The sequence below is a fragment of the Oryctolagus cuniculus genome, chromosome 12 (assembly GCF_964237555.1).
Source record: "Oryctolagus cuniculus chromosome 12, mOryCun1.1, whole genome shotgun sequence".
NCBI lineage: Eukaryota > Metazoa > Chordata > Mammalia > Lagomorpha > Leporidae > Oryctolagus > Oryctolagus cuniculus.
In genome coordinates this window covers 62864413-62883143 of record NC_091443.1, presented here as the reverse complement: position 1 = coordinate 62883143, position 18731 = coordinate 62864413, and the positions used below count along the sequence as shown (strand labels likewise).

At 39.0% G+C, this 18731-nt stretch overlaps 1 protein-coding gene across 5 annotated transcripts in view; it reads left to right on the top strand.

Moving 5' to 3' along the window:
- The window catches only part of FSIP1 (fibrous sheath interacting protein 1), a 227216-nt gene that overhangs the window by 8981 nt on the left and 199504 nt on the right, over window positions 1-18731 (top strand). For all 5 annotated transcript variants that reach the window (XM_051822081.2, XM_051822083.2, XM_051822082.2 and 2 more), the window contains 2 exons: window positions 7728-7911; window positions 17145-17296. In XM_051822081.2, coding sequence (XP_051678041.1) covers window positions 7728-7911; window positions 17145-17296 — 336 coding nt within the window. The remainder of the gene's footprint in view (window positions 1-7727; window positions 7912-17144; window positions 17297-18731) is intronic.

Below are 18731 nucleotides of genomic sequence, written 5' to 3'. Positions count from 1 at the left end.
TGAACTTTTAGAATGTGAACTTTAATTTTGGGAATTATATGGATCCTTCCAGAGCAGATTCAGGTTTGCTTCTGCTGGATGCACTGGCATGAATCTTTTTCAGTTTTAGCTGAGTTTTCAGCTTTAAGTTTTCCAGAGTACATATATATCCCATGAAACATGATTCTGTAATTGTGAATTCTCAGGAGGGCCTTTTTTCACTTGTAATTCATACATTTGTTTTTGCTACCTACTGTGTTTATAGGTAGGTGTGTTTTTTTTCTAGTCTCTTCTTCTTCTTCTTCTTCTTTTTTTTTTTTAAGATTTATTTATTTATTTGAAAGGCCAAGTTACACAGAGGCAGAGAAAGAGAGAGAGAGACAGACAGACACAGACAGACAGACAGAAGTCTTCCCATCCACTGGTTCACTCCCCAAATAGCTGCAATGGCTGGAGCTGCGCTGATCCAAAGAGGAGCCTCCACTTGGTTCCCATGCAGGGGCAGGGGCGCAAGGATTTGTGTGTGTGTGTGTGTGTGTGTGTGTGTGTGTTATTTATTTATTTATTTTTTGACAGGCAGAGTGGACAGTGAGAGAGAGAGAGAAAGGTCTTCCTTTACCGTTGGTTCACCCTCCAATGGCCGCCGCGGCCGGCCGGCGCGCTGCAGCCGGCGCACCGCACCGATCTGAAGCCAGGAGCCAGGTGCTTCTCCTGGTCTCCCATGGGGTGCAGGGCCCAAGGACTTGGGCCATCCTCCACTGCAACCCCGGGCCCAAGGATTTGGACCATCTTCCACTGTTTTCCCAGGCCATAGCAGAGAGCTGGATTGGAAGTGGAGCAGCCAGAACTGGAACTGGTGCCCATATAGGATGCCAGCACTGCAGGTGGCGGCTTTACCTGCTACGCAGCAGCCAGCTCCTCTAGTCTCTTCTGTCACTGAGGATTTACCTCTTTAAGAGATGTAGCTTTACAGAGCAGGAGAGGAAAGATTCTTTTGCATTTCTTTGCCCTGCGTCAGCCAAAGACCTACCATCTTATGCCTGCATGGGCATTATAATGCCAAGCCCAAAGCTTTCTGAGACTAGCAAATTCTTATGTTCCTCTCCTTGTTTCTCTTTCCCCCACCCCCCAACAAGGGCAGCTGATATAAGGATTTACAAGGTTTCTGTTCCAGTTTTCAGTTTATTTTAATTTCTTTCTTTCTTCCTTTCTTTCTTTCTCCTTCTCCTTCTTCTTCTGACAGACAGAGACAGAGAGAAAGGTCTTCTTTCTGTTGGGTCACCCCCGCAATTAGCTGCTACGGCTGGCGCACTGTGTCGATCCAAAGCCAGGAGCCAGGTGCTTCCTCCTGGTCTCCCATGTGGGTGCAGGGCCCAAGCACTTGGGCCATCCTCTACTGCCACTCCCTGGCCCACAGCAGAGAGCTGGACTGGAAGAGGAGCAACCGGGACTAGAACCCGGGGTGCTAGCGCCATAGGCGGAGGATTAGCCTAGTGAGCTGTGGCGCCGGCCAGTTTTCTTTTAATTTCTATTCACTGGCAATTTCCCTGAGGTTCCTGTGAGCTCATCTATTTCTTTCTTTTTTTTTCTTAAGATTTATTTATTTGTTTGAAAGGCAGAGTTACAGAGAGAAAAGGAGAGACACACAGAGAGGGGAAGAAAGAGAAGGAGAGGGAGAGGGAGAGGGAGAGAGGGAGAGAAGGAGAGAAGGAGAGAGGGAGAGAGAGAGAGAGAAATTGATTTTCTAATTGCTTGTTCACCCCCAAATGGTCACAATGGCCAGGGCCAGCCTTGGCCAAAGCCAGGAGCCTGGAACTCCTTCCAGGTCTCTTTACATGGGTGATAGGGGCTCAAGTACTTGGGCCATCTTCTGCTACTTTTCCCAGGCACATTAGCAAGGGTGAGATTGGAAGTAGAGCATCTGGGACTCAAACCAGCACTCATATGGGATGCTGTCATCACAGGTGGTAGCTGAATCTGCTGCTCCACAATGCTGACCGCCTCCCCATCTATATATAGATGGAGATTATTCAGCCTTCTGTATAGCTCAAACTGGAATATAAAACCAATTTTTGATTAATTAGTCCTAAGCATAGTTGTTATAAACCTAATTCTGGAGTTAGACTACCTGGATTCAAATTAGGGATCTGCCAACCACATTTTATGTAATCTTGGGCAAATTATTTTGACTCTGTGCCACAGATTCCTTATCTGCTCAAAAGGGTTATAATACTATATCCATGAAAAACATAAGAGATAAACTATGTAATGTTCTAGAACAATGATTGGTAGCAAGTAGTCAAAGCATCTTAGTTATTGGTCTGAACTCTTGAACTCATTTGATCAGTCTGTCCTCTTCTATTCCCATTATTTTACATAAAGTCACACAGTAGGTATTCATGAACTACTCATTCAATAGATTTAAAGTCAAGACTTTTCCATTTCTTTTGTAGTTAGGATAATCTTTAGAGACCTAATACATTTATTTTATTTTCTTTAATATTTCTTTACTTATTTGAAGGGCAGAGTTTCCACACAGAGATAAAAGTTTTCCATCCGCTGGTTCACTCCCCAAATGGCTACAGTGGCCAGAGCTGGGCTGATCTGAAGCCAGAGCCAGGAGCTTCTTCTGGCCTCCTCCCTGGGTGCAGGGGCCCAAGTACCTGGACCATCCTCTGCTGCTCTCCCAGGCCATTAGCAGGGAGCTGGATTGGAAGTAGAGCAGCCAGAACTTGAACTGACTGGTGCCCATATGGGATGCCAGCTCCACAGGTGGTGGCATCATTAACTCTACAGTGCTGGCCCCCCACCAATACATTTTAGAATAGCACAGAATAAGTATTCCTGCTTGTATATTTCTTTTTTATATTCTCTTATAGTCATAAATTGAGTTTTAGTTTCAGCCATTATATATATATATATATATATTTTTTATTTAGGAACACAGTGGTTCTTTCCCCCATGCCCCACCCTGCTCCCTTCCCACCTCCCATTCCCTCTCCCATCTCCTTCTTCGTTATGGATCATTTTTAGTATGACTTCATATACAGAGGACCAACTCTATGCTAATCATAGATTTCAGCAATTTGCACCTACACACACACATCATAAAAAGTACAGTTTGGGGAGAGAATTTGCAGTCAATCTCATATTGCAATTCAATAGGGACAGAGTCCTAGCTGGGGAGCAAGTGCACAGTGACTACTGTTGTTCCTTTAACAATTAACACTCTTTTTTTTATGACGTCAGTGATCATCTGAGGCTCTTATTGTGAGCTGCCAGGGCTATGGAGGCCTTTGGTGACCATAGACTTAGTCAGTATTTGGCACGGCCATGAGCAAAGAGGATGTTCTCTTTTCCCTTCAGAGAAGAGCGTCTCCTTCTTTGATAACCCCTCCTTTCCTCTGAGGTATCACAGAGATCCTCTGTGTAGGATTTTTTTTTCCCACAGTCTTATCTCTCCATGCCTGAAATGCTCTCGCAGGCCTTTCAGCACGACCAGGAAGCCTTATGGGTTGATTCTGAGGTCAGAGTGTTATTTACTATGAAAGTCATTCTAGGAGTCTGCTGTGTGGACTGCTTCCCATGTTGGTCCTTCCTTCCTTTTTTAATTCTATTATTTTTACCAAGTACTTGATGATATTTATGTCATCCCTTTTGAATTTAGACCAGTCTATCTGTTGCCTTTAACATTTAATATGATTATTGTAACAGTGAAGATGGTGTTTATACCACTGATTCCTAGGATTTGGAGCCCCATGATTAGTTCTTAGGCTGTACCCTGACAGGTAAGTCTATATGCCTGTATGCAGAACTATACTGTTTTACAGTTTTAGACTACCTCCTCCATCTCTTATTTCCTCCCTTGTTTTTAACTGGAATCTTTTCCCAATTGCTTTAAAATACTTATAATTAACTCTGTGTTACATAGAGAGTTCAGCATATAGTGTGAAGTAGAGAGATAAGAGAGAGAAAGAAAACAGAGAAAAAAACGACAAAACAAAACAAAAAGGATATACACAGTAAAAAGTAACAATGGTTAACTGTCCCTCGACAATCAGGTCAAGGATTCTTAAAGACATTAGTTCTAAAAGTGATTATTTCGCTTCTATAGCTTTCATTTTAGTTGCACTACAATTCTCCCAAATCAGGGAGAACATATGGTGCTTGTCTTTTTGGGACTGGGTTGTTTCACTAAGTATGAGGTTTTCCAGCTTGCTCCATTTTGTTGCAAAGGACCAGATTTCATCCTTTTTTACTGCTGTGTAGTATTCCATAGTGTACATATCCCACAATTTATGCAGTCTTCGGTTAATGGACATTTAGGTTGCTTCCATGTCTTAGCTATTGTGAATTGAGCTGTGATAAACATGGAGGTGCAGATAGTTCTTTTGTTTACTGATTTTTGGGTGATGATTTTTTTAAAAGAAGCAACTTTATGATGTTTTCATTTACATGCTTTAATGCATAGATTAATATTACTTCATTCCAGACTTATTTAAAATAAATATATTAATCACTTCAAGTCAGATACTGATCACTTCAAGTCAGATTTTACTTGAAGCCACAGAGCTCCAGGTTAGACTTAGCATATTTATTAGCCAACATGCACTTTGATGGTTATATTGAAAACAAAATTTTCTAAAAGCTGTGGTTTGTGTTAATCAGACTCAGGAAATTAGTAAGGCTTACGTCATATGGGGGAAGAACCTATAAATATGCTATATATTTACTACTGATGGTGAACATTTCATTGTCTGTAAAACCTTACATATTTTTGGAATAATCTGGTATTTTGGTTCATTTTATGTTCAAATATGTCATTTAGTGTATTACTACCATAGATTTATACAGAGTAGAAAATGACTTTAAAATACTGGGGTTTTAATCGAATTTCTGTAGTAATATGTTTCATTATAAAACTTTTGGTTTATTGTTGCTTATGAATATTTCCCTCAAAAACAGCCAATCATTGTATTTCACATAAAAATCCTACGGGTTGGGGCTGGCACTGTGACATAGTGGGTAAAGCCATTCCCTGCAGTGCTGATATCCCATATGGCAGGTGGCTCAAGTCCTGGCTGCTCCACTTCCTATCCAGCTCCCTGCCTGGGAAAGCAGCAGAAGATAGTCCAAGTACTTGCGTCCCTGAACCCATGTGGGAGACCTGGACAAAGCTCCTGGCTCCTGACTTCAGCCTGGCCCAGCCATGACTGTTGCAGCCATTTAGGGGGTGAACCTGCAGATGGAAGATCTCCTCCCCACCCCCCCGTCTCTCTCTGCCTCTCCCTTATCCTTTCCTTCCCTGTCTCCCTCCCCCTCTCCCTCTCTGTAACTCTACCCTTCAAATAAATAAATCTTGAAAAACATCCTATGGATTTCAAGTAGAGAATCTAATTGTTGGGAAGGGTTTTCATGGGATATTTAACTTTACTGGGATTAAGATGCAGGTATGGAGTGAAGGGCACAGAGCAATGAAAACTGGAGGTGGAATATGGTATTGAGAAGGTAGAAGAAAGAAAAATTATGCATATAGACCACAGAGTAGAACAGAAGGGCTGTGGACAGATAGGCTAGGGGCCAATGGGATGGGGAAGATGGTTGTTTTCTAGTGAGTGGGGAATTATGGATAAACTGTGAACTCTGGCTGTAGTTCTCCAGTTCCATCTTTGTTCCATTGCTTTCTGCTCCTTCTGAATTTGGATTTTATGGGATGATAGGAGTGAAATGTCTTTGTGTACCCTGAAATACGCTATCCAAGTATGTTATACCATCTAGTTATCATTTGTATATTGTCAGTTCCCTCATCTGGAACACAACACTTGTTCAAGACGTAAGTGAGTGATAGAACTTTTTCTAGAAGTGTTAGCATTTTTTGCAGAACTATATAGCCTAAAGGGCTAACTGGATATTGTAGAACCCTTTCAGCCCTTTGATACAATTGTGTTTTTGAACACAGAATCCTTTTTAACAACTCCAAGAATATATAAAGCAGGCTTTTTACCAACTGGGCCTTTACTGGGTTAATTCTCTACTGGATCTGTTTTCCCCTCTGTTACACTGGCGTGGGAACACCTATACCACAGGGTCATTGAGAGGAGTGAATGAGGCAGTGTGTGGAAATTGCTTAGCATAGGACATGGCTGATAGCAATTCTTTAATAAATGGTGGATATGATTACAATACTGTAGACTCAGTGCAGTTCCTCTGCATTTATATTTTTGTTCAGGCAAAGAGATGCTCATTTAGTGAACTGCATTTCTGTCAGTTAAATTCTCAGCACCACCCATCTTCTGTCCTAGAGACCTGCAAAGGGAATGCCATTGTAGTAGTGGAGTGTTGAGTATGTTGGTGTACAGAGGGCATGGAACCTTCCAAGGACCAAGACCACTGGAGCAGACAGTCTGTTGGGAGAAGGTCCTCTTTGGAAAGTGGCTGACACTGGCTTTCTGAGATCTTGCCTCTCCCTTGGCCTATGTTCACTTCTGCTATACACATAGTCAGGACCCCATGATTCTTTTTTTCCCTGACTCAACCATAGATATCCTTTCTTATTCTTTCTTATGGAAGCACAACTGTATTTTCCAAATGAACTGTGTCAAAATGTAAAAGGAATCTAGAATGAAATAGAAACCTGTGAATAATATAAAAATAAATAACCAAAGCTCATGATTGTGATCAGAAGACTCAGTAGCACATCTGAATTTAGCCTCTTTTCAGCCGCTCAGTGACCACATGTGACAAGTAGCTATTTTATTGGACAGCACATGCCTAGACCTTCGGCTGTCCATCTGAGTGCATTCAAGGAGCTCAGCCCATGTCTCATTTGGGACTGATTTTGACCCTGTTCCAATATTACTAGAGATTGCTGGAGAACGGTGCTTATTTCTCTGGTGTAAATGTTGTTAATTATAGTTGTGTGTAGGTTAAATTATATTGAATTAAAGTTATTTTTTTAAAAAAGTGTTATTTCTAGAGTACCTTTTTGAAAAAAATTCTATTTTGGGATCAGCATTGTGGTGCATTGCGTTAAACTGCCATCTGCAATGCTGGTATCCATATGAGCACAGGTTCAAGTCCCAGCTGCTCCACTTAACAATCCAGCTCCCTGCTGATGTGCCTGGAAAAGCAGCAGAACATGGTCCAGGCACTTGGAACCCTGCCATCCACGTGGGAGACCTGGGTGGAGTTCCAGGTTCCTAGGTTTGGCCTGGCCCAGCCCTGGGTGTTACAGTCATTGTGAAGTGAACCCCAGATGGAAAATCTCTCTTTCTCTCTCTGTCTCTCCATCTCTCTGTAACTCTGCCTTTCAAATAAATAAATAAATCTTTAAAAAATTTTTAAAAAATTTCATTTGAGAGGCAGATATACACACACACACTCCTCCCATCTGGTGTTTCATTCCCCAAATGCTTGCGACCTGGGAACTCAATCCAGGTCTTCTACAAGGATGGCAGGGACCCAACTCCTTGAGCCATCACCTGTTGCTTCCCAGGGCATGCATTATCAGGAAGTTGGAATTGGGTGGAGCTAGCACTCAAATCCAGGTACGCCAATATAGGATGCAGGTGTCCCAAGTGGTTTCTTATCTATTGTACCAAATGCCCACCCCTCCTGAGTACTTTAATGCTAGTGCATATATTTCTGTATGTCCCCACATATGCTTTCACTAATGCTAAAATATTCTAGAAATGTATCATTTAAAAATATAGTCTTTTCTGGAACATGCCTTTTAAAATTATTTTTAGATTGATACTGCAATCAAGTTGAATTCTGGTAAGGAAGACCAGCCAGAAAGCATGGATACAGAAGAAAGAGGAAATATTAATGATGATAACGGAGAACACTTCTCTGAGAAAACAAAATTAGCCAAAGAAGGGTCAGATGAAGATTTGGACTTGGTTCAATGTCAGATAATACCTGAATGTTCAGGTAGGAAAATCGTTAGGTTATTGGCTGATAATAATTTACAAATGTTATATTTAAAATAGAACTACATGTGTTTTTGTCAGCTGAGTAGAAATAATTAGCCCCCACCAAGGATACTATTTTTTGTGAGCAAGCGGCTATTAATTTTTATGTGTAAGAATATAGAGTGATTAAATGTACTTAGAAATATAATAAAATATACAGTTCCATAAAATTATTATTGTGGTAATTTTGCATTAGTCAAATAGGGAATATTTCCACATTCAGTATCATGATTTATTGATTTTTTGTGACAAAAATGTGTTAAAATGTTTCTGTGGAATTTTAAAAAGTCTTTATAGGGACAGTCCTACTCAATAAAGCTTAGATTTTGAAACACTACTTTTTTTTTTCTGGCCAAAGTGAATTAGAGCAGTGGTCTTCAAAACTTTTTTTTTAATAGAAAACTTTAATAAATATAAATTTCAAAAGTACAACTTTTGGATTATAGCGGTTTTCCCCCCTATAATACCCCTCCTACCCACAAACCATCCCATCTCCTACTCCCTCTCTGATCCCATTCTTCATTAAGATTCATTTTCAATTATCTTTATATACAGAAGATCAACTCTATACTGAGTAAAGATTTCAACAGTTTGCACCCACACAAACCACAAAGTATAAAGTACTGTTTGAAGACTAGTTTGACCATTAATTCTCATAGTACAACTCATTAAGGACAGAGGTCCCACATGGGGAGCAAGTGCACAGTGGCTCCTGTTGTTGATATAACAATTGACACTCTTATTTATGATGTCAGTAATCACCCGAGGCTCTTGTCATGAGCTGCCAAGTCTATGGAAGCCTCTTGAGTTCACAAACTGTGACCTTATTTAGACAAGGCCATAATCAAAGTGGAAGTTCTCTCCTCCTTTCAAGGAAAGGTACCTCCTTCTTTGATGGCCCATTCTTTTTGCTGGGATCTCACTCACTGAGATCTTTCATGTAGGTCATTATTTTGCCACAGTATCTTGGCTTTTCATGCCTGAAATACTCTCATGGACTCTTCAGCCAGATCTGAATGCCTTAAGGGCTGATTTCAGGCCAGAGTGCTGAAAAACTGTTTTCATGATAACACTGAGATGCTGTTTGCCTCTTTGTCCACAGTGTTGACATTGCATTGGTGGGATTATAGTAATGGTGGGCAGAATTACTGGTGCCTTAGCATGAGTCAGTGACAAACCATTTTACTGGTATCATTGTATTCTTTGTGACCAGGTGGTGGCAGGAAAAAGAAACAGCCACTGTCACTCAAGGATGTCCTCTCTGAAGCAGTAAAAAATATTGATATTATTAAATCTTGACTCTTGAGTATTTATCTTCTTTATATCCCATGGGGCACAATCGGAAGTACACATAAAACAACTGTGTTGTACACCTAAGTGTAGAGGACAAGTACTTGTGTGACAGTTTGAGCTGACAGCTGAACTGCCCCCCCCAAGATTTATTTTATTTATTTGAAAGGCAGAGAGAGAGAGAGAGAGAGAGAGACAGAGAGAAATCTTCGATTTGCTGATTCACTGCCCAATGGCCATGATAGTTAGGGCCATGATAGTTCCAGGCCGAAGCCAGGAACCATTTGGGTTTCCCACGTGGGTAGTAGGGGACCAACACTTGGACCATCTTATGGTGTTTTCCCAGATTCATTAGGAGGGAGCTGGATAGGACACAGAGCAGTCAGGACTTGATCTGATGCCCAAATGGCTTACCAGTGTTGCAGGTGGAGGTTTTACCTACCATGTCACAATGCTAGCCCCAGAACTGGCCACTTTTTAAATAGAGTATTACTTTTATTGGAAAGAGCAATTGACAGAATAACTATCTGGGATATTGGGCAGGCTTAAAAGAAACAATAAAGTGAGCCTATTACTTCAGGGAAAACTACATGCAGTATTTTTTTTTCTTTTACCAATGATAATATTTGAGCTTTTGAGTGATAATTAGAATTTTGGAAGCTGGTATATGTCACTATGAGCTTGTAAACTTCCTAATACTTAAACTTTCCTGATACAAATCAACTACAGTATTAATAAATGTTATTTTTAATGTTGTGTTATGAAATATGTTAACATTTTATATGTCTGCATAATTCAGTGAACCAGGAGCCAGGTGACCAATGGAGGGCAAAAGATCCATTCAACATGGAAGATAGAGCCATGGATTTTAATAGAACAAACACAGAAAACTCACTAATGAGATTACAAATTTCATATTACAACTATTCTTTTTTTTATCTTTTATTTAATGAATATAAATTTCCAAAGTATGACTTATGGATTACAATGGCTTCCCCCCCATACCGTACCTCCCACCCACAACCCTCCCCTTTCCCACTCCCTCTCCCCTTCCATTCACATCAAGATTCATTTTCGATTATCTTAATATACAGAAGATCAGCTTAGTATACATTAAGTAAGGATTTCAACAGTTTGCTCCCACACAGAAACATAAAGTGAAAAATAATAGATGATTTTTTTAAATGATGATGAAATCAGATCAGACCTATTGTCATGTTTAATCCCAGTGAGAGTCAAGTTGGGAATTGATAATTTCTTTTTTTTCTTTTTTCTTTTCTTTTTTTTTTTTTTTACAGAAGATCAGTTTAGTATACATTAAGTAAAGATTTCAACCCCCATAGAAACACAAAGTGAAATATACTGTTTGAGTACTCGTTATAGCATTAAGCCTCAATGTACAGCACATTAAGGACAGAGATCCTACATGAGGAGTAAGTGCACCGTGACTCCTGTTGTTGACTTTACAAACTGACACTCCTGTTTATGGCATCAGTAATCTCCCTATGCACCAGTCATGAGTTTCCAAGGCTATGGAAGCCCCTTGAGTTCTCCGACTCTTATCTTGTTTAGACAAGGTCATAGTCAAAGTGTAGGTTCTCTCCTCCCTTCAGAGAAAGGTACCTCCTTCTTTGATGACCCATTCTTTCCACTGGGATCTCACTCACAGAGATCTTTTTGCCAGAGTGTCTTGGCTTTCCATGCCTGAAATACTCTCATGGGCTTTTCAGCCAGATCCGAGTGCCTTTAGGGCTGATTCTGAGGCCAGAGTGCTATTTAGGACATCTGCCATTCTATGAGTCTGCTGAGTATCTCGCTTCCCATGTTGGATCACTCTCCCCTTTATTTATTTTATCGGTTGGTGTTAGCAGGTACTAGACTTGTTTATGTGCTCCCTTTGACTCTTAGTCCTTTCATTATGATCAATTGTGAACTGAAATTGATCACTTGGAATAGTGAGATGGCATTGGTACATGCCACCTTGGTGGGATTGAATTGGAATCCCCTGGTATGTTTCTAACTCTACCAATTGGGGCAAGTCAGCTTGAGCATGTCCCAAATTATATATCTCTTCCCTCTCTTATTCCCATTCTTATGTTTAACAGGGATCACATTTCAGTTAATTTTCAACACTTAAGAATAACTGTGTGATAATTACAGAATTAAACCAGTCATATTAAGTAGAACAGACAAAAAAAAAATACTAAGAGGGATAACGTATTAAGTTGTTCATTAACAGTCAGGGCTATGCTGATCAAGTCACCATTTCTCATAGTGTCCATTTCCCTTCAGGAGGTTTCCTTTTTGGTGTTCAGTCAGTTGTCACCGATCAGGGAGAACATATGGTATTTGTCCCTTTGGGACTGGCTTACTTCACTCAGCATGATGTGTTCCAGATTCCTCCATTTTGTTGCAAATGACTGGATTTCGTTGTTTCTTACTGCAGTATAGTATTCTAAAGAATACATATCCCATAATTTCTTTATCCAGTCTACCGTTGATGGGCATTTAGGTTGGTTCCAGGTCTTGGCTATTGTGAATTGTGCTGCAATAAACATTAGGGTGCAGACCGCTTTTTTGTTTGTCAATTTAAACTCCTTTGGGTAAATTCCAAGGAGTGGGATGGCTGGGTCAAACGGTAGGGTTATATTCAGGTTTCTGAGGAATCTCCAGACTGACTTCCATAGTGGCTTGACCAGTTTGCATTCCCACCAACAGTGGGTTAGTGTCCCTTTTTCCCCACATCCTCTCCAGCATCTGTTGTTGGTAGATTTCTGTATGTATATTACAACTATTCTTTAAGAAAGTAGCCTTATAGAATTTGGTGTATTATTGAAGATGAATATTCAGTTATCCAAGTAGGCTATTAAATTTTTTCTCTCTTTTCCAAATATATATCTTTATGAGGCCAGATTGTCTTTATTTGCTTCTACTGAAATACTAAATTATGATAGATTGACTGTGGTAACAGTTATGAGGGTCTGGTTGTCTTCTATTAATCCAGATATTAAAAACTTAAATCATAAACCAACCCAAAATTAAAGGGAGGAAAGAAATAAAGAAATAAACAAAATTGAAACAAAACATACAAAAGATTAATGAAATGAAGAGCTGTTTTTTGAAAAAATAAAATTGATACATCATTGGCAAAACTAACCAAAATAAAAAAAGAGAAAGATCCACATTAATAAAATCAGAGCCGAAAAAGATAACCACAGAAATAACCACAGAAATAAAAAGAATCATCAGGAATTGCTATAGAGTACTATATGTCAACAAATTGGAAAATCTAGAAAAATGGATAGCTTTCTGGACACATACAATCTACCAAAATTAAGTCATGAAGACACAGAATATCTAAATAAAACATTAATGAAGATGAAGATTTAATCAGTAATAAAGACCCTGCCAACAAAGAAAAACCCAGGAATGGATGGCTTCACTTCTACCAAACTCTTGAAGAACTAATTCCAATTTGTCTCAAACTATTCCACACAACTGAAAGGGAAGGAACCCTCCCAAACTCCTTCTGTGAGGACAGTATCACCTTAATTCCAAAACCAGAAAAAGGAAGAGAACAATAGACCAGTATCCCTGATGAACATATATGCAAAAATCCTCAAAAAAATACTGGTAATCAAATCCAACAGGACATCAGAATGGTCACTCACATGGGCCAAAGTGGGATTTATCCCTAGTATGCAAGGATGGTTCAACATATACAAATCAATAAATATACATCACATTAACAAATTGAATAATTAAAACCATATTATTATCTCAGATGATACAGAGAAAGCAGTTGATAAAATACCATGTCCTGGGGCCGGCGCTGTGGCATAGTGGGTTAGGGCCGTGGCCTGAAGCACCAGCATCCCATATGGGTGCCGGTTCTAGTCTCGGCTGCTCCTCTTCCAATTCAGCTCTCTGCTGTGGCCTGGAAAAGCAGTAGAAGATGGCCAAAGTCCTTGGGCCCCTTCACCCAGGTGGGAGACCCGGAAGAAGCTCCTGGCTCCTGGCTTTGGATTGGCGCAGCTCCAGCCATTGCAGCCATCTGGGGAGTGAACCAGTGGATGGAAGACCTCTCTGTCTCTACCTCTCTCTGTAACTCTGTCTTTCAAATAAATAAAATAAATCTTAAAAAAAAATACCATGTCCTTTCATGATAAAAACCTTAAGCAAATTGGGTATAGAATGAGCATACCTCAGCACAGTCAAGGCAATTTATGACAAACTCAGAGCCAGCATCTTATTGAATGGGGAAGAATTGGAATCATTTCCACTGAGATCTGAAACAGATGCGGACTACACTCTCACCATTACTATTCAATATAGTTCTGGAAGTTTTAGCAGAGTCATTAGACAAGAAAAAAAAAATCGAAGGATACAAATGGGAAAGGAGGAAGTCGAATTATCCCTGTTTGCAGATGATATGATCCTATACATAGGGGAACCAAAGGACTCCACTAAGAGATTGTTGGAGCTCATAAAGGAGTTTGGCAGAGTTGCAGGTTATAAAATCATTACACAAAAATCAATAGTGTTTGTATGTGCAAACAATGCCATGATCAAGAAAGAACTTGTAAGATCAATCCCAGGGGCCGGCTGTGGCTTAGTGGGTAAAGCCGCCGCCTGCAGTGCAGGCATCCCATATGGGTGCCGGTTTGAGACCCGGCTGCTCCACTTCCAATCCAGCTCTCTGCTATGGCCTGGAAAAGCAGTAGAAGATGACCCAAGTCCTTGGGCCCCTGTACCTGTGTGGGAGACCGAGAAGAAACTCCTGGCTCCTGGTTTCAGATTGGTGCAGCTCTGGCCATTGAAGCTAATTGGGGAGTGAACCAGTGGATGGAAGACCTCTCTCTCTCTCTGCTTCTCCTCTGTGTAACTCTGACTTTCAAATAAATAAATAAATCTTTTAAAAAATCAATCCCATTCATAATAGCCACAAAAAATTGAAATACCTTGGGATAAATTTAACAAAAGGTATGAAATATCTGGACAATGAAAATCTTAAAACATTAAAGAAATAGAAGAAGACAAAAAAAAATTGAAAAAAATCTTTCATGTTGGTGGATTAGAAGAACAAATACCATCAAAATGTCCGTAATGCCCAAAGCAATTTACAGATTCAGTGCAATCCCAATCAAAAACCAAAGATGTTATTCTCAGATCTCAAAAAAAGACCCTAAAATTCATATGAAATCACAAAAGACCCTGAATAGCTAGATCAATCCTAAACAATGAAAAAGCTAGAAGCATTACAATACCAGATTTCAAGACATCTCACAAGGCAGTTATAATCAAAACAGCCCGGTACTGGCACAAGAATAGACATATTGACCAATGGAACATACTAGAGACCCCAGAAATTAATCCATGCATCTACAGCTAACTAGTCTTTGACAGATGAGCTAAAATCACTCCCTGGAGAAAGGACAATCTCTTCAATAAATGGTGTTGGGAAAATTGGATCTACGCATGCAGAAGTATGATACAAGACCCCTAGCTTACTCCTCATACAAAAATCGAAACACAATGAATCCAGGATCTAAGCATAAGACCTGAAACCATCAAATTACTAGACAAAAACATAGGGGAAATGCTGCAAGACATTGTCATAGGCAAAGGCATCTTGGATACGACCCCAGCAGCACAGGCAATAAAGGCAAAAATAGACAAATGGGATTACATCAAGCTAACAGACTTCTTCACAGCAAAAGAAACACTCATAAAGAGGAAACCAACAGAATGGGAGAAAATATTTGCAAGCAATACATCTAACAAAGGATTAATATCCAGGATATATAAGAAGCTCAAGAAACTCAACAACAACAAAACAAGCAATCTAGTTAAGAAATGGACTAAGGATATGAGCAGGCATTTTTCAAAGAATGAAATACAAAAGGCCAACAGACACATGAAATGATGCTCAGGATCATTAGCTATCAGGGAAATGCAAATAAAAACCACAATAAGCTTTCACCTCATCCCAATTAGAATGACTATCATCTAAAAATCAAAAAATAAAAAATCTGGTGACAGTATAATGAAAAGGTACCTTAATTCACTGTTGTTTGGAATGTAAACTAGTACAGCCATTATTAAAGACAGTATGGAGATTTCTCAAAAATCTGTAAATAGATCTACCATATGACCCAGCCATTCCACTCCTGAGAATTTACCCAGAGAAAATTAAATCAGCAAATGAAAGCGTTATCTGTACCCTTATGTTTATAGCAGCTCAATTCACAATAACTAAAATATGGAATCACTTCAGATGTACATCAACTGATGACTGGATACAGAAACTGTGGTATAAGTAGCACAATTGGAATGATGGAATACTACTCAGCCATAAAAAGAATGAAATCCTGTCTTTTGCAACAAAATGGATGCAAATGGAGATCATTATGCTTAGTGAAATAAGCCAGTCCCAAAAAGAAAAATATCATATGTTTTTCCTGATTTGTGATAACTAATATATAGAATACAAATAAAACATAATATATATGAGCAAAATTGACATTTTAAGATTTCATTATCTATAGTTCTTATCTCTACTCTTGAGGATCAGTGGCTTTTCTACTTATTGCTTGCTGAATTCTTTATTTAGGGAGGGTTGAACTTGTAAAGTTCATTACAAGTAATTTAATTTACTTGTAAAGTAAATTAAAAGTATGTCATTATAAAAATTAAAAGAGGAAGGAGAAGGAAGGGTGAGAGTGAGGACTAGAGGGAGAGTAGGGTGGGAAGAAATTTGTTCTCTTTATATAAATGAAACAGTAAAAATATTCAAAAATTCAATTAAAATCACATGGAAAAAATTAAAACTTAAAGTGATGTTATCTTAATTGCTTTAAGAATAAAAAATAATATTTGTCATGAAAATGTATAGTTTATAAAATACTATATAGCAGTCAAAAACAATGAAACCCAGTCATTTGCAACAAGATAGAGGAATTTGGAAAACATCATGCTGAGTGAATTAAGCCAGTCCCAAAGGGACAAATATCATATGTTCTCCCTGATTGGTGATAACTAACTGAGCACCAAAGAAGAAACCTATTGAAGTGAAATGGACACTATGAGAAACAGTGACTTGATCAGCTCTTGTCCTGACAGTTGATGTACAATGTAATACTTTATCCATTTTAGTATTTTTTTTTGTTCTAGTACTATTGGTTGAACTCTGTACTTAACACACAATTATTCTTAGGTGTTTAAATTTTAACTGAAAAGTGATCCCTGTTAAGAATTTGGAAAACATTATGCTGAGTGAAATAAGCCAGTCCCAAAGGGACAAATATCATATGTTCTCCCTGATCGGTGACAACTAACTGAGCACCAAAAAGGAAGCCTGTTGAAGCGAAATGAACACTATGAGAAACGGTGACTTGATCAGCCCTTGCCCTGACTGTTGATGAACAACTTAATACGTTATCCCTCTTAGTATTTTGTTTGTTTGTTTGTTCTACTTAATACTTTTGGTTGAATACTGTAATCAATACACAGTTATTCTTAAGTGCTGAAACTTAACTGAAAAGTGTAGATTTAAGTCTTTAATCCATGTTGAGTGGATTTTTGTGTAAGGTGAAAGGTAGGGGTCTTGCTTCATGATTCTGCACGTGAAAATCCAATTTTCCCAGCACCCCAATGGTACAATTTATTAGCTATGTGAATGGACTCAGTTATCTCACCTATAAAACAGACTTAAATATTTATTTCTTGGGGTCATGAGATAATTATTTGAAGCCTATGAAAACACCTTGTAAATATAGGTACATGACACCTCTGTAATTATTACCATCATCCAATCATATTTGTTTAATGAAAGAATAATAAAAACAAAATAAAATTTTATGACTTTACTGAACTTCAAGCCCATTCCTATGTTCTATACAGATAAACCCAAATTAGAAGAAGATTCTCAACTTCAAGATGCTATTTGTAAGATGAAGCGACTTGATAAAATATTGGCAAAGAAGCGATGTAGAGAAAAAGAAGTTAAGAAGCAAGGTCTAGAAATGAGAATAAAGTTGTGGGAAGACCTTAAGGTGAGAATTATATGGCCATATGCTGACATGTAAGAAACACTTTTCTCTAGATGAGTATGAAGAATGTGGAGTATAGTTTGCCTTTATTGACTTATTTCTGTGGCTGAAGTGGCAGAGGGGTGTGTTTGTGTGTGTGTGTGTGTGTGTGTGTGTGTGTAGCAGCAGTGATATTTTCTGAAACTGAAGATGATGACTTAACCCTGAAGCGTTCCCAACTCTGGGCATTCTCTTGTGGACAGGCTCAGTTGATCTCTCTTATCATTGTCAGCCTGAGGCTTCTTCATCTCTGGAGTAGGAAAGGGTGTGGTCACAGCTTTCATCAGCTATGTAGGTCTGCTTTTTCTTCAGTGAGCTTACAGTTGGGAGATAAATAGAGAGGTACACAAAAATGTAACACTCTGGTTAGTGAATCTTTGTGACAAACAAGTTGAGGAGTTTGTCGTGTGCTGGTTAAAATCTCTTCAGGAAGCTGTAAAGGGCTTGAGGTTGAAACCATGTTCTATTTGTTTCTGTCTCAGAATGTTTCTCATGCTCAATTAACTGTCCTTGGCCTTCTTGGACCTCTTATTTTCTATAGTATGAGGGGTTTAAATTGACTAGACCTGGGCAGTTACTTGATTTGTAGCTATTGGCTCATATTTGACTTTTGCTTCTCAAAGGAGAGCACTTTTAAGGTAAAGAACCTTGCAATAACACTTTGGTTGTTTTTGATAAAAGTCCTCCTTGTTCAGTTAACTGACTTCAGAGGAAATTTCCAAGGCAGTAACATGAATTATGGGTGAAGTAATTAAGAATATATTTTTACAAGGTTCCCAGGAAGACCATTGGGATGGAAAGAAAGCAATATCCAAAATTAAGTACTTTAAACTAGTGAAATAATTTTTGTAAATTTTAGCATATGTCATTTTTTAGTATGTCACTTTTTCCTATTGAACTTCAAGGAAAGTTTTTATTTCCCTTGAAACAAGAATTATTTGGAGGTGCTAGCATTGTGGCATAGTGGGTAAAGTGGCCTGCTGCAATGCTGGCATCCCATATGGGTGCTGGTTTGGGTCCCAAGTGCTCCACTTCCAATCCAGCTCCCTGCTAATGGCTTGGGAACAGTATCATAAGATGGCCCAAGTGTTTGGGGCCCTGGCATCCATGAGGGAGACCTGGAACAACTTCTGGCTCTGCTGTGGCTGTTGTAGCACTTGGGGAGTGAACCCATGGTTGGATGACCTCTCTCTCTGTCTTTTCCTGTTTCTGTATCTTTGACTTTCAAATAAATAAAAAGTCTTTTTTAAAAAAAGTTATTTGGAAACATAGTAAAATACAGCAACAACAACAAAAAAATCTCAAATCTTGATTAGATAGTGTACCTTTAAGTTGCTCACTAATTATAAAACATCAAAGAGGGCTGTCGCTGTGGCTCACTAGGCTAATCCAACGCCTT